The 23379-nt window shown below is 46.7% G+C and overlaps 1 protein-coding gene across 2 annotated transcripts in view; it reads right to left on the minus strand.

Moving 5' to 3' along the window:
- PNPT1 (polyribonucleotide nucleotidyltransferase 1) overlaps window positions 1-23379 on the minus strand; it is a 311784-nt gene that overhangs the window by 33028 nt on the left and 255377 nt on the right. For both annotated transcript variants that reach the window (XM_063918199.1, XM_063918198.1), the window contains exons 19-21: window positions 17754-17863; window positions 346-417; window positions 197-260 (exon numbers count right to left, since the gene is read on the minus strand). In XM_063918199.1, the coding sequence (XP_063774269.1) occupies window positions 197-260; window positions 346-417; window positions 17754-17863 (246 nt within the window). The remainder of the gene's footprint in view (window positions 1-196; window positions 261-345; window positions 418-17753; window positions 17864-23379) is intronic.

A 23379-nucleotide genomic window follows, 5' to 3' on the forward strand; every position in this document is an offset into this window, starting at 1 on the left:
CACTGGACCATGGGTTAAACAGTAAAGAATACCTGTGAAGAGCTTTCTCACGGTTTTATGAAGATTACTCTTACCTGTACCAGAGGTAAGTATGTGGCAAACTTGATTTGTAATATTTGGTGCTAAGTTATTTAAAACGTTATAGCAGACCAAAAATGCTGCTTACATTTCCAAGCACACACACAGCAATACTTACCACTCCCCTGCTGGATAGCTTCCATAACAACTTTTAGTGGCAACCCTGGGATTTTAATATCTGCCTAAAAATTGAGAGAGAATAGGATTTCTTTAAATGCTCTGCAATAAAATGTTAAAGAAATCTCGAGATGTTTAAGTTTACAGTACCTGCAAAGCAGTTATTCCTTTGCTGGTACCAGCCATTTTAAAATCCATATCACCCATGTAATCTTCAATGCCCTGAGATTTAGTAACAAAGGAATTAAAAAAATTAAATATTTCAGATCACGTGCACAGAGACCTTTACAAATACTCTCAAACTTATCAGAGTTTACATTTACTATGAACATTACAATATGACATGTCACTGACAGGAACAGGACTAAAAGGAGGATTTTGGTACTTACTGAAAAATCTCTTTTTCGGAAGCCATATGGGATATTGGCACAACTTCAAGACTGTGGGTGATGATGGTGGTTTACAGGGAGCTGGCACTTTAAATAATCTAAGAAGTGAAACAGGCTCCTCCCCGTCTATCCCCCATCATCCCTCAGTTATGAATTAGCCGAGAGGAGACGGGAACAAGAGAACAGAAACTATATGAGGGAAGAGAGCACATAACAATTAAACACAACAGAACAAGAAGGAAGGCAAGAGAACAGCGAGGGGCGGGTGGCCAGTGTCCCCTATGGCTTCCGAAAAAGGAATTTATCGGTAAGTACCAAAATCCTCCATTTTCTGTCAGCCACTAGGGGACACTGGCACAACTTCAAGACTGTGGGGACGTCCCAAAGTTTCCCCATGGGCAGGAGATCGCTGAGGACCTTGCAAAACAAGACGGCCAAACCGTGAAGATGAAGCCGCAAAAGTATCAAACTTGTAGAATTTAGCAAATGTATGAATACTGGACCAAGTGGCTGCACGACAGAGTTAAGACATAGTAGCCCCCCTACTAGCGACCCACGATGACCCAACTCGTCGAGTGAGTAGCAATGGATATTGGCGGTCACCTAGACTGGTGGAGATAGGCCTGACGAACAGTCAACTTAATCCAGCGGGCCAGGGTCTGCTTAGTAGCAGGACACCTGCGACGGGGGACATCATAAAGCACGAATAAAGCATTAGACTTCCTGAAAGGCGCAGTCCGCTCTACGTAAATCTTCAAGGTTCTCACTACATCCAGAGAAGAAGGAGCCCCAGAATCGTCCTGCAAAAGATGGAACCACAATAGGCTGACTGATGTGAAAAGTCGACACGACCTTGGGAAGGAAAGAAGCACGTGTTCTCAACTCCACACGATCAGGATGAAAAATAAAAAAGGGGGGTCTGCAAGACAAGGAACTTAATTCAGAAACCCTCCAGGCTGAAGCTATGGCTAGTAGAAAAGCAGTCTTCCAAGATATCGAAGGTCAGCTTCTTCAAAAGGTTCAAAACAGGTTGACTGTAGAAATTCCAGCACCAGTTTTAAATCCCTAGGAGCTGTAAGTGGAACAAATGGAAGTTGTACCCATAGAACCCCTTGTAGAAAGGTTTGCACATCTGCCAGGAGTGCTAGGCGTTTCTGGAAAAAAAAAAAAAAAATAGATAAAGCAGATACCTGAACCTTCAGGAATCCTAGAAACACTAAGAACCGTGAGAGACGAAAAGAACCCGATGGAAATCCTCTTCGATCACACCAAGCTATACAGGATCGTCAGATGTGATGGTAATGGGCTGCCATAACCATTTTTCATGCCCGCAACATTGTGGGGATCACACATTCTGGAATTCCTTTTCTTTTCAGGATATCTGCCTCAATAGCCATCCCGTTAAATGTAGCCGTGGTAAATCTGGATGTACAAAAGGCCCTTGTTGGAGTAGATCCGGAAGCAGAGGAAGAGGTCAAGGATAGTCTGCTAGAAGAAAGCACAGGTTCAGACCAAGCCCTCCGAGGCCAATCTGGTGCAACCAGGAACACAATGATTGACTCCTGTTTGATTCTCTTGAGAATTCGAGCCAATAGAGAAAATGGAGGAAACACGTAAACTAGGTTGTACGGCCAAAGCGTACACAGCGTCCGCGTGAGGATCCCGGGTTCTGGAGATGTATCTTGGAAGCTGATGATTGAGATGGGATGCCATGAGATCCACATCTGGAAACCCCCAGCGTTGTATCAGATCGTTGAACACCTCCGGGTGAAGTGCCCATTCTCCCGGATGTAGAGCCGGATGGCTGAGGTACTCTGCTTCTAAATTGTCCACTCCTGGAATGAATACCGTAGAGAGAATTACTGCGTTGCATTCTGCCCACTGGAGAATACGTGACACCTCTCGCATTGCCTGGCGACTGTGTGTTCTGCCTTGCTTGTTTACGTACGCTACAGCATTCGCGTTGTCCGATTGAACTTTTACCGCCTTGGATCGAAGAATGTGGGCGGCTTGTACCAGCGCATTGTAGATCGCTCTCAGTTCCAACACATTTATTGGCAACAGCGATTCTTGTGGAGACCAGTGCCCTGAAGAAGGGCTAAATGATGTTGCGAATCCACGCATTGTTGAATATTTTGAACCAGGCATCATGAAAATTTCGAAGCCGCGCTCCCACCGTACCTGGGCCGTGGTGGGAAGGGAGACAGACATGCCACAGTCTTTTCTGTAGGCTTTGGGTCTTGACGACGAGCAGCGACTGGTTGCTTGCCGCGACCTCTACCTTACAAGGATGCAGCACGTCTGTGTCCTCTGAAAGGTTGAATGGAACGAAAGGATCGTAAAGGAGATTCCAGTATAAGAGCGTTTTGGCGGTGGTGGAATAAGGTAGATTTACCACCCGTAGCTTGTAGAATTAATGTGTCTAGTTCTTTTCCAAAAAGAATGTCACCTGTAAACATAAGTGCCTCTGCCGCTCCTTTTGACTCTGTGTCTGCTTGACATGACCTCAGCCAAAGGGCTCTTCTGGCTGCAATAGTAGCTGCTGAGATCCTCGCGTTAACTTGTCCGATATCTCTAGCCGCTTCTCCTAAGTATATAGCTGATTCTTTAATGTGTTCCGCTAGGATAACTACGTCTTCTAACAGAACACCCTCTTGTAAAGCTTTAATCAACTCAGTGGCCCAATGCTCCACTTCTTTGTTCACCCAGGAACTAACCAAGGTTGGTCTAAATGAAAACCCAGCGGCTGAATAGATGGACTTCAACATGGTGTCCAACTTCCAATCAGAAGGGTCTTTCAAAGAAGTTGCTCCCGGAACAGGTAATGCCGTTTTCTTTGACAACCTGGAAAGTGAGGAGTCCACTCGAGGTGGCTTCTCCAATTTATCCGTCATAGCCAATGGAAACGGATAAATACTAAGGAATCTTTTGAGCATCTGAAATCGCTTGTCCGGGTTTTTCCAAGCCTCCGTCAGCTGATCATCCAGCTTCTTTGAAAAAGGATACGTGACTAAAGAACGGTGTTTTCTACCAAATAATGCAGTATCTGGCGACTAAAATAAGAGGTTCAACCCCATGAGAAGGTTCTGACAGAACTTTGTCATCTGCATCTGTAATTTCGCCCAATTCACGATTGTACTCCTCAGCTTCGTCATGAGAGAGAAGTTCTTCTCCGGATTCATCGGACTGAAGAATTAAGGACACTGTAGATTCTTAGCCTTGGACACTGTCTGCGGCTGTTTACTGGATGAGTCCAAGCATTTTGTGAGACCCTCTACCGACCTGGCTAAGCCTGACACCCAAGGTGGTTCTGTAGCAATAGAAGGTACATCACTTTGAGGAATCTCCCTAACTGTCTCACAAGTCTTCCGTAAAGCAGCCACCTCAGTATGTAATTGTGAGATTGTTCCTGTTAGCGCTACTGCCCAAGGGGGAAAATTAGCGTCTTGGGACGGGTTAACTAACGTAACCTCCAAATGCCTCACACGGAGGAATCGTCCGTGCAAGCTCTTTGTTACACTTCGCACAGACCAACAATTTTTGTGACGCCTAATTCGCTGGTCCCTTGCCTGCCATTGTAGAGACACACACAATTTTCAACCAGCACTCTCAATTTATATATATATATATATATATATATATATATATAGAGAGAGAGAGAGAGAGAGAGAGAGAGAGAGAGAGGGAGGAAAGTCAGAAGGATAGAGGGAGGTATTCGACTGAATCCCCTATTCTAAATCCCCTCAGCAACCAGCCTGTAGTTTGTGCAGGCTTTTAAATTTCTGGCAGTCTCTGTCAATGTGCACCTGTCTTTACTCTACAGTGCAGATTCCTGAGGAGAAAGAAAAGGAGATTTATGGTAAGACTTATCATTGTTAAATCTCTTTCTGCGCGGTACACTGTTTTCCACAGGGAATAACATTGGGGTGTAGAGTTGGATCTTGATCCGAGGCACCAACAGGCTAAAGCTTTGACTGTTCCCAGGATACACTTTACTGTCTTCTCTATAGCCCCGTCTCCGGGCACTGGACCCCGTCTCCGGGCACTGTATCTGTTTTGTTAACCAGTCCAATGCAGTAGCAGTTAAGAGAGACGGTAGAGGTTAGTCATATAGACCCACAATCTCACGACAGGAGAAGGGACTAGCAGCTAATGCCATACAAACCTAAAGAAGCTAAGTGAGTCAGGGTGGGTGCCCTGTGAAATCCAGTGTACCTCGGAGAAAGAGATTTAACAATAGTAAGTCTTACCATAAATCTCCTTTTCTGCATGGGGTACACTGGTATTGTACAGGGAAAAACATCGGGGATGTCCTAAAGCAGTTCCTCATGGGAGGGGACGCACTGTAGCAAGCACAAGAACCCGGCGTCCAAAGGAAGCATCCTGGGAGGCAGAAGTATCAAAGGCATAGAAGCTGATGAACATGTTCACTAAGGACTACGCAGCCGCCTTGCACAATTGTTCAGCGGACGCGCCACGGCAGGCCGCCCAAGAAGGTCCAACAGACTGATTAGAATGGGCCTTGATAGCAGCAGGAGTTTGGAGTCCAGCCTGCGCATAAGTTTGTGCAATCACCATTCTAATCAATCTAGCCAAGATCTGCTTATTCGCAGGCCAGCCACATTTGTGAAAACCAAAAAGTACAAAAAGAGAATCTGATCTCCTGATAGAGGCAGTTCTTTCTACATATATACGGAGAGCCCGTACCACATCCAAAGACCACTCTTTGGAGGACAAACCAGGAGTGATAAAGGCCGGAACCACAATCTTTTGGTTAAGATGGAAAGATGACACCACCTTAGCTAGATAACCAGGGCGAGTTCTAAGAAGTGCCTGGTCACGGTGAAAAATCAGAAAGGGTGGACGACAGGACAAAGCGTCTAAGTCTGACACCCTCCTAGCAGAGGTAATATCCAACAGAAAAATTACCTTAAGCGTAAGGTATTTAAGGTCCACAGACTCAAGAGGTTCAAGCGGAGACTCTTGAAGGGCATTAAGAACAACAGACAGATCCCATGGAGCCACAGGAGAGATATAGGGAGGCTGAATCCGTAGTACTCCCTGAGTTATGTATGAACGTCAGGAATAGTAAAAATTTTTTGCTGAAGTTCCAGATGATGTTGGCAGACCTCTGGGTAGTTCGCCAGGATCAACAAGTCATCCAGATACGGAAGGATCCTGATACCCTGACGGCGGAGAAGGGCCGTCATGGTCTTGGTGAAGATCTGAGGAGCCGTGGTCAGTCCGAAAGTTAAGGCTTGGAACTGATAATGAAGGTTGCCAATAGCAAACCGTAGATATTGCTGATGCGACATGGCAATAGGTATGTGTAGGTAGGCATCCTGTATTACCAGGGATACCATATAGTCCTTGGGTTTCAAAGCAAGTACAATAGAGTGCAGAGTTTCCATACAGAATTTGGACACCCTCACAAATTTGTTCAAAGATATGAGTATAGGCCAGGAGACTTCGGAACTAGGAACAGTGTCAAAATAGTATCCCCTGCCTCTCTGAGACAGAGGCACCGGCACTATCACTCCTGTATCCGGGAGGGATTGGACAACCAAATGTAGAGTTTGTGCTTTTAACGGATCCGAAGGGATAACCGTTGAGCAAAATTGGCAAGGGGAACGTCTCTTGAAAGAGATTGCTTAACCTAGAGAGACCACTTCCTGCACCCAGGCGTCCGAAGTGGTCTTTAACCATACCTGGGCGAACTGCAGAAGTCGGCCACCCACCCTGGGGTCCCCCAGGGGGAGGCCCGCCCTGTCATGCAGCAGCCTTGTCTGGTTTGGAAGCAGGCTGACGGGCGGCCCAAGAACGTTTAGGTTTGGGCTTAGAGGACTCAGAAGTGCGAGCCTGTCTCGGGTACGCCTGACCCTTTGCTTTACCTGGAGGTTGAAAGGAACGAGTAGTAGTAGTACTCTTAGCCTCCGGAACCAAAGGATTAGTACTTGGGAGAAACGCAGTCTTGGCTGACGCCAAGTTGGTCACAATCTTGTTCAGATCATCTCCAAATAGTATATCTCCCTTAAAAGGGAGTACCTCCAGGTCTTCTTAGAGTCAAGGTCCACTGACCAGGACTGTAACCACAGAATCCGGTGAGCCAGGATAGACAAAGTAGATGCCTTGGCCGCCATAACCCCTGCATCAGAGGCCGCCTCCTGAATATAGTGGGATGCTGTGATGATAGGACAGATATTGTCTGGCAGTGTCAGAAAAAATTCAGAGGTAGCTCTTCCTCAACTGCTTGAACCCATGCTTCAATGCCTTTTGCAGCCCAAGAGGCTGCCATAGTGGTCTACATGTGTACAGCACCTGTAAGAGTGTAAATAGACTTCAAGCAACCCTCCACACGCTTATCTGTTGGTTCCTTCAAAGAGGTGACGGTGGTGACAGGCAGAGTAGATGACACCACAAGACGGGCTACATGCGAGTCCACTGGTGGCAGGGTTTCCCACTTGTTACTCAACTCCGCAGAGATAGGACAACAAGCTAGCATCTTTTTAGACAGGGAAAATGTATTTCCTGGAGAAGACCAGGATTCCTGACGTATGTCAATTAAATGGTCAGAATGTGGTAAGACTAATTTAGTAACCTTCTGATGTTTAAAGTTATCATATTTCTTAGACGTATCAGGAGGGTCAATCTCATCATCAATCTGAAGAATCAGCTTGATGGCCTCTACTAGGTCAGGAACATCAACCTGTGTTGTAGAATCTTCATCAGAAGCAGCAGTATCAGCATCTGATGGACCAGTATATTCCCCATCCAAATCGGAAGAATCATCCAAAATATTAGTAGATTGTGAGGAAGAAATGGCCCGCTTAGATGACCCTTTGGTCCCAGTAGGGCGAGGGTTAGGTTTTTGTTTAACCAAGGACTGATTTAATTGCTGTAACTGGGTTGACAGAGTATCTGCCCATGGTGGATTAAGTACAGGGACAATATGACAATATGTGCTGTAATGGCACAGGAGGTCCCACAGGGGACATAAGTCTTGTTATAAGCGTAGTCAGCATATTTGAAAATGCAGCCCAAGGTGGATCTGCCACAGGTGCTGCGGGCTGACTAGGGGGTGCAGAACACCCAGTACCTGAACCCTCAGCAGAAATCATTTCCTCGGGTAAATCCGTGGCGCCAGCACTGCATGATGCAGCAGCGTCTGCGGATTTCCTGCCCTTTGTAGCAGACATTATTGGGAATGTAGCCTTAGGGTGTATCAGTACAATATAGACAGACAAACACAATACCTGAAGAAAACCCCCTAAAATATGTGACCGCAGTTGCAGAGCACAAACAGAGGATTTAAGTGGTATGAGGTGACTGAAACACACAGTGAAAAATACAAAACAGTATATCCCGTGGAACACTATATGGTATATGAGACCCTGACGCACTTTGACCCCCGAGGCCACAGAATATAGTGACACCAATATGTGTGATACACAGAATAGAATCCACACAGCAGCTATAGGCACACACAGTAACAGGTAAAATGCAGAAAGTATTACATCTAAAAAATAAAACTGCACTGGACTAGTAATACTACACATAGAAATGTATGTATACAGATATAACAATGCACAGTAAACACTGCATGTATATCACAGAATACTTGTACTAAATATTCATATAGTAGTATACTTGTTCTTAACTAATGCTGTCTAAACGACATGTAGAATACTTAAGTGTCCTGTAAATGCACAGCGCTGGTGAGGCAGGCGGCTTTACAGAGGAGACAGTGCCCAGCAGTCCCAGGATCAGCGTAGCTCTGTGAAATTAGAGATGAGCGCCTGAAATTTTTCGGGTTTTGTGTTTTGGGTTCGGTTCCGTGGCCGTGTTTTGGGTTCGACCGCGTTTTGGCAAAACCTCACCGAATTTTTTTTGTCGGATTCGGGTGTGTTTTGTATTCGGGTGTTTTTTTAAAAAAACACTAAAAAACAGCTTAAATCATAGAATTTGGGGGTCATTTTGATCCCATATTATTATTAACCTCAAAAACCATAATTTCCACTCATTTTCAGTCTATTCTGAATACCTCACACCTCACAATATTATTTTTAGTCCTAAAATTTGCACCAAGGTCGCTGGATGACTAAGCTAAGCGACACTAGTGGCCGACACAAACACCTGGCCCATTTAGGAGTGGCACTGCAGTGTCACGCAGGATGTCCCTTCCAAAAAACCCTCCCCAATCAGCACATGACGCAAAGAAAAAAAGAGGCGCAATGAGGTAGCTGACTGTGTGAGTAAGATAAGCGACCCTAGTGGCCGACACAAACACCGGGCCCATTTAGGAGTGGCACTGCAGTGTCACGCAGGATGTCCCTTCCAAAAAACCCTCCCCAATCAGCACATGACGCAAAGAAAAAAAAAGGCGCAATGAGGTAGCTGACTGTGTGAGTAAGATTAGCGACCCTAGTGGCCGACACAAACACCGGGCCCATTTAGGAGTGGCACTGCAGTGTCACGCAGGATGTCCCTTCCAAAAAACCCTCCCCAATCAGCACATGACGCAAAGAAAAAAAGAGGCGCAATGAGGTAGCTGACTGTGTGAGTAAGATTAGCGACCCTAGTGGCCGACACAAACACCGGGCCCATTTAGGAGTGGCACTGCAGTGTCACGCAGGATGTCCCTTCCAAAAAACCCTCCCCAATCAGCACATGACGCAAAGAAAAAAAGAGGCGCAATGAGGTAGCTGACTGTGTGAGTAAGATTAGCGACCCTAGTGGCCGACACAAACACCGGGCCCATTTAGGAGTGGCACTGCAGTGTCACGCAGGATGTCCCTTCCAAAAAACCCTCCCCAAACAGCACATGACGCAAAGAAAAATAAAAGAAAAAAGAGGTGCAAGATGGAATTGTCCTTGGGCCCTCCCACCCACCCTTATGTTGTATAAACAAAACAGGACATGCACACTTTAACCAACCCATCATTTCAGTGACAGGGTCTGCCACACGACTGTGACTGATATGACGGGTTGGTTTGGACCCCCCCCAAAAAAGAAGCAATTAATCTCTCCTTGCACAAACTGGCTCTACAGAGGCAAGATGTCCACCTCATCATCACCCTCCGATATATCACCGTGTACATCCCCCTCCTCACAGATTATCAATTCGTCCCCACTGGAATCCACCATCTCAGCTCCCTGTGTACTTTGTGGAGGCAATTGCTGCTGGTCAATGTCTCCGCGGAGGAATTGATTATAATTCATTTTAATGAACATCATCTTCTCCACATTTTCTGGATGTAACCTCGTACGCCGATTGCTGACAAGGTGAGCGGCGGCACTAAACACTCTTTCGGAGTACACACTTGTGGGAGGGCAACTTAGGTAGAATAAAGCCAGTTTGTGCAATGGCCTCCAAATTGCCTCTTTTTCCTGCCAGTATAAGTATGGACTGTGTGACGTGCCTACTTGGATGCGGTCACTCATATAATCCTCCACCATTCTTTCAATGGTGAGAGAATCATATGCAGTGACAGTAGACGACATTATTATTATCATCGTCCGTAATCGTTGTCAGGTCCTTCAGTCCGGACCAGATGTCAGCATCAGCAGTCGCTCCAGACTGCCCTGCATCACCGCCAGCGGGTGGGCTCGGAATTCTGAGCCTTTTCCTCGCACCCCCAGTTGCGGGAGAATGTGAAGGAGGAGATGTTGACAGGTCGCGTTCCGCTTGACTTGACAATTTTCTCACCAGCAGGTCTTTCAACCCCAGCAGACTTGTGTCTGCCGGAAAGAGAGATCCAAGGTAGGCTTTAAATCTAGGATCGAGCACGGTGGCCAAAATGTAGTGCTCTGATTTCAACAGATTGACCACCCGTGAATCCTTGTTAAGCGAATTAAGGGCTCCATCCACAAGTCCCACATGCCTAGCGGAATCGCTCCGTGTTAGCTCCTCCTTCAATGTCTCCAGCTTCTTCTGCAAAAGCCTGATGAGGGGAATGACCTGACTCAGGCTGGCAGTGTCTGAACTGACTTCACGTGTGGCAAGTTCAAAGGGCATCAGAACCTTGCACAACGTTGAAATCATTCTCCACTGCGCTTGAGACAGGTGCATTCCACCTCCTATATCGTGCTCAATTGTATAGGCTTGAATGGCCTTTTGCTGCTCCTCCAACCTCTGAAGCATATAGAGGGTTGAATTCCACCTCGTTACCACTTCTTGCTTCAGATGATGGCAGGGCAGGTTCAGTAGTTTTTGGTGGTGCTCCAGTCTTCTGTACGTGGTGCCTGTACGCCGAAAGTGTCCCGCAATTTTTCTGGCCACCGACAGCATCTCTTGCACGCCCCTGTCGTTTTTTAAATAATTCTGCACCACCAAATTCAAGGTATGTGCAAAACATGGGACGTGCTGGAATTTGCCCATATTTAATGCACACACAATATTGCTGGCGTTGTCCGATGCCACAAATCCACAGGAGAGTCCAATTGGGGTAAGCCATTCCGCGATGATCTTCCTCAGTTGCCGTAAGAGGTTTTCAGCTGTGTGCGTATTCTGGAAACCGGTGATACAAAGCGTAGCCTGCCTAGGAAAGAGTTGGCGTTTGCGAGATGCTGCTACTGGTGCCGCCGCTGCTGTTCTTGCGGCGGGAGTCCATACATCTACCCAGTGGGCTGTCACAGTCATATAGTCCTGACCCTGCCCTGCTCCACTTGTCCACATGTCCGTGGTTAAGTGGACATTGGGTACAGCTGCATTTTTTAGGACACTTGTGACTCTTTTTCTGAGGTCTGTGTAAATTTTCGGTATCGCCTGCCTAGAGAAATGGAACCTAGATGGTATTTGGTACCGGGGACACAGTACCTCCAACAAGTCTCTAGTTGGCTCTGCAGTAATGATGGATACCGGAACCACGGTTCTCACCACCCAGGATGCCAAGGCCTCAGTTATCCGCTTTGCAGTAGGATGACTGCTGTGATATTTCATCTTCCTCGCAAAGGACTGTTGGACAGTCAATTGCTTGGTGGAAGTAGTAAAAGTGGTCTTACGACTTCCCCTCTGGGATGACCATCGACTCCCAGCAGCAACAACAGCAGCGCCAGCAGCAGTAGGCGTTACACGCAAGGATGCATCGGAGGAATCCCAGGCAGGAGAGGACTCGTCAGAATTGCCAGTGACATTGCCTGCAGGACTATTGGCATTCCTGGGGAAGGAGGAAATTGACACTGAGGGAGTTGGTGGGGTGGTTTGCGTGAGCTTGGTTACAAGAGGAAGGGATTTACTGGTCAGTGGACTGCTTCCGCTGTCACCCAAAGTTTTTGAACTTGTCACTGACTTATTATGAATGCGCTGCAGGTGACGTATAAGGGAGGATGTTCCGAGGTGGTTAACGTCCTTACCCCTACTTATTACAGCTTGACAAAGGGAACACACGGCTTGACACCTGTTGTCCGCATTTCTGTTGAAATAGTTCCACACCGAAGAGCTGATTTTTTTGGTATTTTCACCAGGCATGTCAACGGCCATATTCCTCCCACGGACAACAGGTGTCTCCCCGGGTGCCTGACTTAAACAAACCACCTCACCATCAGAATCCTCCTGGTCAATTTCCTCCCCAGCGCCAGCAACACCCATATCCTCCTCATCCTGGTGTACTTCAACACTGACATCTTCAATCTGACTATCAGGAACTGGACTGCGGGTGCTCCTTCCAGCACTTGCAGGGGGCGTGCAAATGGTGGAAGGCGCATGCTCTTCACGTCCAGTGTTGGGAAGGTCAGGCATCGCAACCGACACAATTGGACTCTCCTTGTGGATTTGGGATTTCGAAGAACGCACAGTTCTTTGCGGTGCTACTGCTTTTGCCAGCTTGAGTCTTTTCATTTTTCTAGCGAGAGGCTGAGTGCCTCCATCCTCATGTAAAGCTGAACCACTAGCCATGAACATAGGCCAGGGCCTCAGCCGTTCCTTGCCACTCCGTGTGGTAAATGGCATATTGGCAAGTTTACGCTTCTCCTCCGACAATTTTATTTTAGGTTTTGGAGTCCTTTTTTTACTGATATTTGGTGTTTTGGATTTGACATGCTCTGTACTATGACATTGGGCATCGGCCTTGGCAGACGACGTTGCTGGCATTTCATCGTCTCGGCCATGACTAGTGGCAGCAGCTTCAGCACGAGGTGGAAGTGGATCTTGATCTTTCCCTAATTTTGGAACCTCAACATTTTTGTTCTCCATATTTTAATAGGCACAACTAAAAGGCACCTCAGGTAAACAATGGAGATGGATGGATACTAGTATACAATTATGGACGGACTGCCGAGTGCCGACACAGAGGTAGCCACAGCCGTGAACTACCGTACTGTACTGTGTCTGCTGCTAATATAGACTGGTTGATAAAGAGATGTCGTAGTATGTATGTATGAAGAAGAAAGAAAAAAAAACCACGGGTAGGTGGTATACAATTATGGACGGACTGCCGAGTGCCGACACAGAGGTAGCCACAGCCGTGAACTACCGTACTGTACTGTGTCTGCTGCTAATATAGACTGGTTGATAAAGAGATGTAGTAGTATGTATGTATAAAGAAGAAAGAAAAAAAAACCACGGGTAGGTGGTATACAATTATGGACGGACTGCCGAGTGCCGACACAGAGGTAGCCACAGCCGTGAACTACCGTACTGTACTGTGTCTGCTGCTAATATAGACTGGTTGATAAAGAGATGTCGTAGTATGTATGTATGAAGAAGAAAGAAAAAAAAACCACGGTTAGGTGGTATACAATTATGGACGGACTGCCGAGTGCCGACACAGAGGTAGCCACAGCCGTGAACTACCGTACTGTACTGTGTCTGCTGCTAATATAGACTGGTTGATAAAGAGATGTCGTAGTATGTATGTATAAAGAAGAAAGAAAAAAAAACCACGGTTAGGTGGTATACAATTATGGACGGACTGCCGAGTGCCGACACAGAGGTAGCCACAGCCGTGAACTACCGTACTGTACTGTGTCTGCTGCTAATATAGACTGGTTGATAAAGAGATGTCGTAGTATGTATGTATGAAGAAGAAAGAAAAAAAAACCACGGGTAGGTGGTATACAATTATGGACGAACTGCCGAGTGCCGACACAGAGGTAGCCACAGCCGTGAACTACCGTACTGTACTGTGTCTGCTGCTAATATAGACTGGTTGATAAAGAGATGTAGTAGTATGTATGTATAAAGAAGAAAGAAAAAAAAACCACGGGTAGGTGGTATACAATTATGGACGGACTGCCGAGTGCCGACACAGAGGTAGCCACAGCCGTGAACTACCGTACTGTACTGTGTCTGCTGCTAATATAGACTGGTTGATAAAGAGATGTCGTAGTATGTATGTATGAAGAAGAAAGAAAAAAAAACCACGGTTAGGTGGTATACAATTATGGACGGACTGCCGAGTGCCGACACAGAGGTAGCCACAGCCGTGAACTACCGTACTGTACTGTGTCTGCTGCTAATATAGACTGGTTGATAAAGAGATGTCGTAGTATGTATGTATAAAGAAGAAAGAAAAAAAAAACCACGGTTAGGTGGTATACAATTATGGACGGACTGCCGAGTGCCGACACAGAGGTAGCCACAGCCGTGAACTACCGTACTGTACTGTGTCTGCTGCTAATATAGACTGGTTGATAAAGAGATGTAGTAGTATGTATGTATAAAGAAGAAAGAAAAAAAAACCACGGGTAGGTGGTATACAATTATGGATGGACTGCCGAGTGCCGACACAGAGGTAGCTACAGCCGTGAACTACCGTACTGTGTCTGCTGCGACTGGATGATAAATAATGATATAAAAAATATATATATATCACTACTGCAGCCGGACAGGTATATATATTATATAATGACGGACCTGCTGGACACTGTCTGTCAGCAGAATGAGTTTTTTATAGAATAAAAAAAAAAACACCACACAAGTGAAGTCACACGACGAGTGTTTAACTTTTTCAGGCAATCACAATATAGTATACTACTAACTATACTGGTGGTCAGTGTGGTCAGGTCACTGGTCAGTCACACTGGCAGTGGCACTCCTGCAGCAAAAGTGTGCACTGTTTAATTTTAATATAATATGTACTCCTGGCTCCTGCTATAACCTATAACTGGCACTGCAGTGCTCCCCAGTCTCCCCCACAATTATAAGCTGTGTGAGCTGAGCACAGTCAGATATATAATATATACATAGATGATGCAGCACACTGGGCTGAGCAGTGCACACAGATATGGTATGTGACTGTCTTGTACTCCTGGCTCCTGCTATAACCTATAACTGGCACTGCAGTGCTCCCCAGTCTCCCCCACAATTATAAGCTGTGTGAGCTGAGCACAGTCAGATATATAATATATACATAGATGATGCAGGCATGCAGCACACTGGGCTGAGCAGTGCACACAGATATGGTATGTGACTGAGTCACTGTGTGTACCGTTTTTTTCAGGCAGAGAACGGATATATTAAATAAAACAACTGCACTGCTGGTGGTCACTGTGGTCAGTCACTAAACTCTGCACTCTCTTCTACAGTATCAGCCTCAGGTCAATCTCTCTCTCTCTCTCCTAATCTAAATGGAGAGGACGCCAGCCACGTCCTCTCCCTATCAATCTCAATGCACGTGTGAAAATGGCGGCGACGCGCGGCTCCTTATATAGAATCCGAGTCTCGCGAGAATCCGACAGCATCATGATGACGTTCGGGCGCGCTCGGGTTAACCGAGCAAGGCGGGAAGATCCGAGTCGCTCGGACCCGTGAAAAAAAACATGAAGTTCGTGCGGGTTCGGATTCAGAGAAACCGAACCCGCTCATCTCTATGTGAAATGGCACCCAAACGCTGACAGGGAGTGAGGGAGACAGAGAAATGCAGCTCCAGGCCGAGAACACCTGCTGTAGATGGTGCCTGGAGCTGGGGGAGGGGCTACAGGTCAGCGCCTTATCCTCTCTGCTGGACTTCACCACCAGGTACTATGGAGCCTATCATAAAAGGATTTTAGTAAATTCGACATGTGCTCCCTGCCCTGGTGGATATATTGGGGTCCCTGCACGGCCACAGTGTCCACCCCGGCGGCGCAGTCCGTCTCCTGGAACTGCGAACGGATCGTGATTTCGGTGGGTCCCACTTTTGGGACCCTCTTACCTCCTCCCTGAAGTGCGGCCACACGATCCAGGAGAGCAGCAGCGGTGATGTGTGCCTGATGACCGGAGAGCCTCCGCAGCAAGTACCTGGCAACCAGGGCGCGGGAGTATGCAGCGCCACTGGGGGAGGTGATGGAGACGCAGCACAGAATGTCAGCATGACATACACAGCATCTAGTGCCTGTGCTGCGGCCCTTGAAGTCTTCTTAAAAGCTCTTATTAGGGCTGCCTAGCTTAGCCCCCTCTGTTAGTGACCTGCACTGCAGGCACCAACTTACAAACTGAGCTCCAGTGCCCGGAGGCAGGCTATAGAGGAGGCGGTGCAGTGCATCCTGGGAACAGTCAAAACTTTAGCCTGTTGGTGCCTCGGATCAAGATCCAACTCTACACCCCGATGTTATACACTGTGAAATACCAGTGTATCCCGCTGCAGAAACAATTCTTGCCATTAATGAGCTGCACAGCTGAAGGAGTTTGACTGACAGGTTGAAAACCCGCCAACTCTGCTCCCATCCCCTATGCAGAGGCACCCATCTCACCAGGTTCCCACCATTTTGAGTGGGTGCCTCAATTAAACAATAAGCTCATGTCCTCTTCACCCTCTATAAATTAGACTTTAGCCTTACTGCACTGGAGTGCTGGACTATCTCTCCAGTTCCAGATTAAGGGGGACATTTACTAAGCAGTTTTAAGAGCAGAGAAGTGAGCCAGTGGAGAAGTGCCCATGGCAACCAATCAGCACTGAAGTAACATCTATGATTTGCATGTTCTAAAATTAAACAGAGCTGCTGATTAGTTGATGGGGCAACTTCTCCACTGGCTCCCTTCTCCGCTCTTATCACTGCTTAGTAAATGTCCCCCTAAGTTTGTGTTTAATGCTGATAGACACTGCCACGCTGTGTAATGTCAGCATGGTAGTGCAGGGAGATGGCTACTACATACATGATACCGGCGCTGCGCAGGACGCGGCCACTCCACAATGTACAGAGGAACCACTCATTCCCCCCCATGCTGCTGCGCTGTGTCGCGGACCAGACACAGCGGTGAGTGGAGGACAAACTGGAAGCGGGCGCCGCAATATTCCCCCACACCAACGCGTTGTGTACTGTCGTGGCAGTGCAGGAAGACCTCAACGCTGTCGCTGAAGAGATAGCTGCCGCGCTATGTCTGTCAGCACAGCAGTTCAGTGGGAGTCCCGCCGCTATCGCGTCCAGTGTGACTGGGCAGAGGAGGGGATGGAGGCCAGCCGCTGTGCCTACAAGAAGGCTCACTCACCAAACAGGAGCCTCAGAATGCGACTGTGTTGGGAGGAACAGTGCTTCTCTGGTTAAGCGCTGTTCTCCTGTGCAGCTTGCTGCTGGTGTGTGACTCGGACCCCACTTCTCTGGATAAGTGGCAAAGGGTTCCTGAGGCTAAGGAAACTAAGTCCCAAGAAAGAAGATTACATTTTTAAAAAAAATAAAGTAATATAACTGAGCAGGAGCTTAGTCATCAGGGACCGGCTCCCTCGCCACAAATTCAAAACTGGGGGATGATGGGGCATAGAAGGGCAGAAGCCTGTTTCACTTCTTAGATTATTTAAAATGCCAGCTCCCCGTAAGCCACCATCATCACCCCACAGTCTTGAAGGTGTGTCAGTGTCCCCTAGTGGACATTTGAATCTGCCCCTTAGGATGTAAAATAAAAAAAATTCTTTGAAGATGGCAGCAAACTTAGGAATGACCCAATCAGTTTGGTACATTCTGAGAAGAAAAAAAAAAAAAGAACGGCCAGGTCCCCATCTATCTCCCCAACAGAAACGTACCACTGTTTTATAGCGAAATTAGTGCATTCAGTTTAGGTCTGGGGCTTTTAATGGCACCTCTTGAATTCACTGGTGTACTAAAAGGCAACGAGTAATGCTGGAGGTGCACTAAGCTGCTGCCCCGGTGTCTGGCTATTATACTGCTAGACCAGATTTTGAAAAATATTTTGCAGCAATCTTAAAATGAAATCATATTCAGTTATCCAAGCTACACAGACAGAAAATATATACTTACTAATATATCGGTAAGTATGCAGTAATCTTCAATTTCATCGTTCTTTACAGAATTGTATTTGGTCACTAATCCAACTGCAACACCAGCGACAGGAGCAGAAATAGGTACACCTAACCATTTAAAAAAAAAAAAAAAAAAAAAAACAGTAATACAATCATAATTAAAAAATTATAAAAATCTATTATCTTATTACAAATGTTTACATTTATGCTATACCTATTTTGAATTATATCTGCCCAGTCCTATACAGGTTCTTACCTAAAGGATATATAAAAAGTGAGGATGCGCCCACTCAATCTAAAACTTCCAGCACGTTCACATGTCGCTTCTTACCTCATCATTGTGCCTGCAGGAGGTGGAGATTAAGATGCCAAAAATGCAGGAGCTCCAGTGCTGTCACCTATATTTTATTCTTTACTACCGCATCCAGTCTTTCATTCTGAGCCTTTTATTTAGTATAAAGGCAGAAAATAGGATTTTAGTTACCTACCGGTAAATCCTCTTCTCGTAGTCTGTAGAGGATGCTGGGGTCCACATTAGAACCATGGGGTATAGACGGGTCCACCAGGAGCCATTTGCACTTAAGAGTTTGAGAGTGTGGGCTGGCTCCTCCCTCTATGCCCCTCCTACCAGACTCAGTCTAGAACCTGTGCCCGAGGAGACGGACATCTTCGAGAGAAGGATTTAACACAGATAGTGGCGAGATTCATATCAGCTCACACATACAAGGCACATCAAGCTAACTTAGCTTGAAAACTCAGCAACCGCTGAAACATTACTTACCAAGTAACAATGCAGTACTCAACTAAAACGAAGTTGTACTGAACCAAATAACGATAGCAGGAAAACAAAGCGCTTGGCGGGCGTGGAGCATCCTCTACAGACTACGAGAAAAGGATTTACCGGTAGGTAACCAAAATCCTATTTTCTCTTATGTCCTAGAAGATGCTGGGGTCCACATTAGTACCATGGGGATGTACCAAAGCTCCCAGAGGCCAAAGTATCAGAGGCCAAAGTATCAAACTTGTAGAACTTTGCAAACGTGTTCGACCCAGACCAAGTTGCAGCTCGGCAAAGTTGTAAAGCCGAGACACCCCGGGCAGCCACCCAGGAAGACCCCACCTTACGAGTAGAGTGGGCTTTGACAGACGTAGGACACGTCAATCCTGCCATAGAATACGCATGCTGGATAGTGAACCTGATACAGCCTGAGATCGTCTGCTTAGAAGCAGGACACCCAATTTTCTTGGGATCATAGAGGACAAACAGAGAGTCCGATTTTCTGTGACGAGCAGTCCTCTTCACATAGATTTTCAGAGCCCTTACAACATCCAAGGACTTTGATGAAATTGAGGAGACAGTAGCCACTGGCACCACAATAGGGTGGTTGATATGAAATGCCGACACAACCTTCGGAAGAAACTGCTGACGTGTCCGGAGTTCAGCTCTATCTTCGTGGAAGATCAAGTTTGGGCTTTTACAGGACAAAGCCCCCAACTCCGACACACGTCTAGCAGAAGCTAAGTCCAACAACGTGACAGCCTTCCACGTAAGAAATTTGACCTCAACCTCCTGTAGAGGCTCCAACCAGTCCAATTGGAGGAACTGCAACACATCGTTAAGGTCCCAAGGCGCCATAGGCGGTACAAAGGGAGGTTGGATGTGCAGAACTCCCTTCAAAAAGGTCTGAACCTCAGGGAGGGCAGCCAATTTTTTCAGGAAGAAAATGGACAGGGCCAAAATCTGGACCTTCACAAATCACAACCTCAGGCCCATATCCACACCGGCTTGTAGGAAGAGGAGAAACTGTTCCACTTGAAACTCCACTGCAGGAAATTTCTTGGACTCACACCATGACACATATTTTTTCCAAATTCGATGATAAAGTTTAGATGTTACCCCTTTCCTAGTCAGTTTCAGGGTAGGAATAACCTTGTTCGGAATGCCCTTTCGAGCTAGTATGAGGCGTTCAACCTCCATGCCGTCAAACGTAGCCGCGGTAAGTCTTGATAGGCGAACCGCCCCTGCTGCAGCAGGTCCTCCCAAAGAGGAAGATCCGCGTACCAAATGTGCAAGTCAAATTATTTTCTAACAAATATTTAAAATGCCAGCTCTATTATATATTGTGGACGCCTGCACATCTTATTACCATGTGCTATGAATGTGCGCTATACATCGCAAAACACTACATCCCATAAGAGAAAACAATACACCTACACATTATCTGAGTTTCAAAGCTCATTGATGTATATATTTGTTATTAAAAGGATATGTATTCAATATATCACAATGTACAGTATATGGGGTATATGCAATTGCGGTCGAATTCCCGAAATTGTCGAATTTCTGGACTTTTTCGCCCCCAAAAAAAAATCGTCAATGCAATTCAGTACTTTCCGTCCAAAAAACGGACTTTCAAAATTCGACTTTTGTCAAATTCGACGTTTCTGCAATGATACAAGTGCTGCAATTCGACCAAAGTATATTCAATTGAAGTTTGGAAATTAAACAACAGTGCTTTTAGACAGTAAATTCGACATTTTCAATCCGCCACACTTTGGTGGGTGAAACTAATAAAAAAAATTTAAAACATGTTTTTTTTTGTGTTTTTTTTATTGATAATAGCATATCTATTTATATTAGAAGGGATTAGGTACTTGGTTTGTCTTTTTTGGAGGCACAAGTATTATTTATATATTTTTTAAAATAATATATATATATTTTTTTTAGATGGAATGGTAAAATTCAGAAAAAAAATGGCGTGGGGTCCCCCCTCCAAAGCATAACCAGCCTCGGGCTCTTCGAGCTGGTCCTGGTTCTAAAAATGCGGGGGGGGGGAATTGACAGGGGATTCCCCGTATTTTTAAAACCAGCACCGGGCTCTGCGCCTGGTGCTGGTGCAAAAAATACGGGGGACAAAAAGAGTAGGGGTCCCCCGTATTTTATACACCAGCATCGGGCTCCACTAGCTGGACAGATAATGCCACAGCCGGGGGTCACTTTTATACAGTGCCTTGCGGCCGTGGCATTAAATATCCAACTAGTCACCCCTGGCCGGGGTACCCTGGGGGAGTGGGGACCCCTTCAATCAAGGGGTCCCCCCCCCAGCCACCCAAGGGCCAGGGGTGAAGCCCGAGGCTGTCCCCCCCATCCAAGGGCTGCGGATGGGGGGCTGATAGCCTTGTCAAAATTGAAAGAATATTGTTTTTTCCAGTAGTACTACAAGTCCCAGCAAGCCTCCCCCGCAAGCTGGTACTTGGAGAACCACAAGTACCAGCATGCGGGAGAAAAACGGGCCCGCTGGTACCTGTAGTACTACTGGGGAAAAAATACCCAAATAAAAACAGGAGACACACACCGTGACAAGTACAACTTTATTACACACTGCCGACACACACATACTTACCTATGTTGACACGAAGCAGTCGGTCCTCTTCTCCAAGTAGAATCCACGGGTACCTGAAAATAAAAGATAATTATACTCACCTCAATCCAGTGTCCAGATATAAATCCTCGTACTTGGCAAAACAAATAAACGAACACCCGATCCAGCGGACTGAAAGGGGTCCCATGTTGACACATGAGACCCCTTTCCACGAATGCAGACACCCCCGTGACAGCTGTCACAGAAGTGTCTCTTCAGCCAATCAGCGAGTGCAACATCCTTGCACTCTGCTGATTGGCTCTGTGTGCGTCTGAGCTCAGACAGCGCATCGCAAAGCCTCTCTATTATATTCAATGGTGGGAACTTTGCGTCAGCGGTGAGGTCACCCGCGGTCAGCCGCTGACCGCGGGTAACCCCACCGCTACCCGCAAAGTTCCCACCATTGAAAGTAATGGAGAGGCTTTGCGATGCGCTGTCTGAGGTCACACGCGCACAGCCAATCAGGTGAGCGCCACGGAAGTAGCGCTTCCTGATTGGCTGAAGGGACCTCAGTGACAGGAGTCACGTGGTGTCCCGGCATTCGGGGAAAGGGGTCTGATGTGTAAACATGGGACCCCTTTCAGTCCGCTGGGCCGGGTGTTCGTTTTCTTTTTTTAACAAGTACGTGGATTATCTCCCGGACACTGGATTGAGGTGAGTCTAATTTTTTTCACAGGTACCCCGGATCGTCGGAGACTGTGGCAGTCGGCGGGTCAACATAGGTAAGTATGTGTGTGTCGGCAGTTGTGTAATAAAGTTTTACTATCAAGGTGTGTGTCTCCTTTTTATTTTTTATTTGGATATTTTTTTTCAGTAGAACTACAGGTACCAGCGGGCCCGTTTTTCTCCCGCATGCTGGTACTTGTGGTTCTCCAAGTACCAGCTTGCGGGGGAGGCTTGCTGGGACTTGTAGTACTAAAGGAAAAAAATAAGAATTTACTTACCGATAATTCTATTTCTCGTAGTCCGTAGTGGATGCTGGGAACTCCGTAAGGACCATGGGGAATAGCGGCTCCGCAGGAGACAGGGCACATCTAAAGAAAGCTTTAGGATCACCTGGTGTGCACTGGCTCCTCCCCCTATGACCCTCCTCCAAGCCTCAGTTAGGATACTGTGCCCGGACGAGCGTACACAATAAGGAAGGATTTTGAATCCCGGGTAAGACTCATACCAGCCACACCAATCACACTGTACAACTTGTGATCTGAACCCAGTCAACAGCATGATAATAGAGAAGCCTCTCGAAAAGATGGCTCACTACAACAATAACCCGAATTTTTTGGTAACAATAATTATGTACCAGTATTGCAGACAATCCGCACTTGGGATGGGCGCCCAGCATCCACTACGGACTACGAGAAATAGAATTATCGGTAAGTAAATTCTTATTTTCTCTGACGTCCTAGTGGATGCTGGGAACTCCGTAAGGACCATGGGGATTATACCAAAGCTCCCAAACGGGCGGGAGAGTGCGGATGACTCTGCAGCCCCCAATGAGAGAACTCCCGGTCCTCCTCAGCCAGGGTATCAAATTTGTAGAATTTTACAAACGTATTTGCTCCTGACCAAGTAACTGCTCGGCAAAGTTGTAAAGCCGAGACCCCTCGGGCAGCTGCCCAAGATGAGCCCACCTTCCTTGTGGAGTGGGCATTTACAGATTTTTGGCTGTGCAGGCCTGCCACAGAATGTGCAAGCTGAATTGTACTACAAATCCAACGAGCAATAGTCTGCTTAGAAGCAGGAGCACCCAGCTAGTTGGGTGCATAGAGGATAAACAGCGAGTCAGATTTCCTGACTCCAGCCGTCCTGGAAACATATATTTTCCGGGTCCTGACAACGTCTAGCAACTTGGAGTCCTCCAAGTCCCTAGTAGCCGCAGGCACCACAATAGGTTTGGTTCAGGTGAGACGCTGAAAACCACCTTAGGGAGAAACTGAGGACGAGTCCTCAATTCCGCCCTGTCCGAATGGAAAATCAGATAAGGGCTTTTACAGGATAAAGCCACCAATTCTGACACGCGCCTGGCCCAGGCCAGAGCCAACAGCATGACCACTTTTTCTGTGAGATATTTTAACTCCACAGATTTAAGTGTGTCAAACCAATGTGACTTTTGGAACCCAAAAACCACCTGGAGATCCCAAAAGTGCCACTAAAGGCACAAAAGGAGGCTGTATATGCAGTACCCCTTTAACAAATGTCTGA

Source organism: Pseudophryne corroboree, chromosome 4 (assembly GCF_028390025.1).
Source record: "Pseudophryne corroboree isolate aPseCor3 chromosome 4, aPseCor3.hap2, whole genome shotgun sequence".
NCBI classification, from domain to species: domain Eukaryota; kingdom Metazoa; phylum Chordata; class Amphibia; order Anura; family Myobatrachidae; genus Pseudophryne; species Pseudophryne corroboree.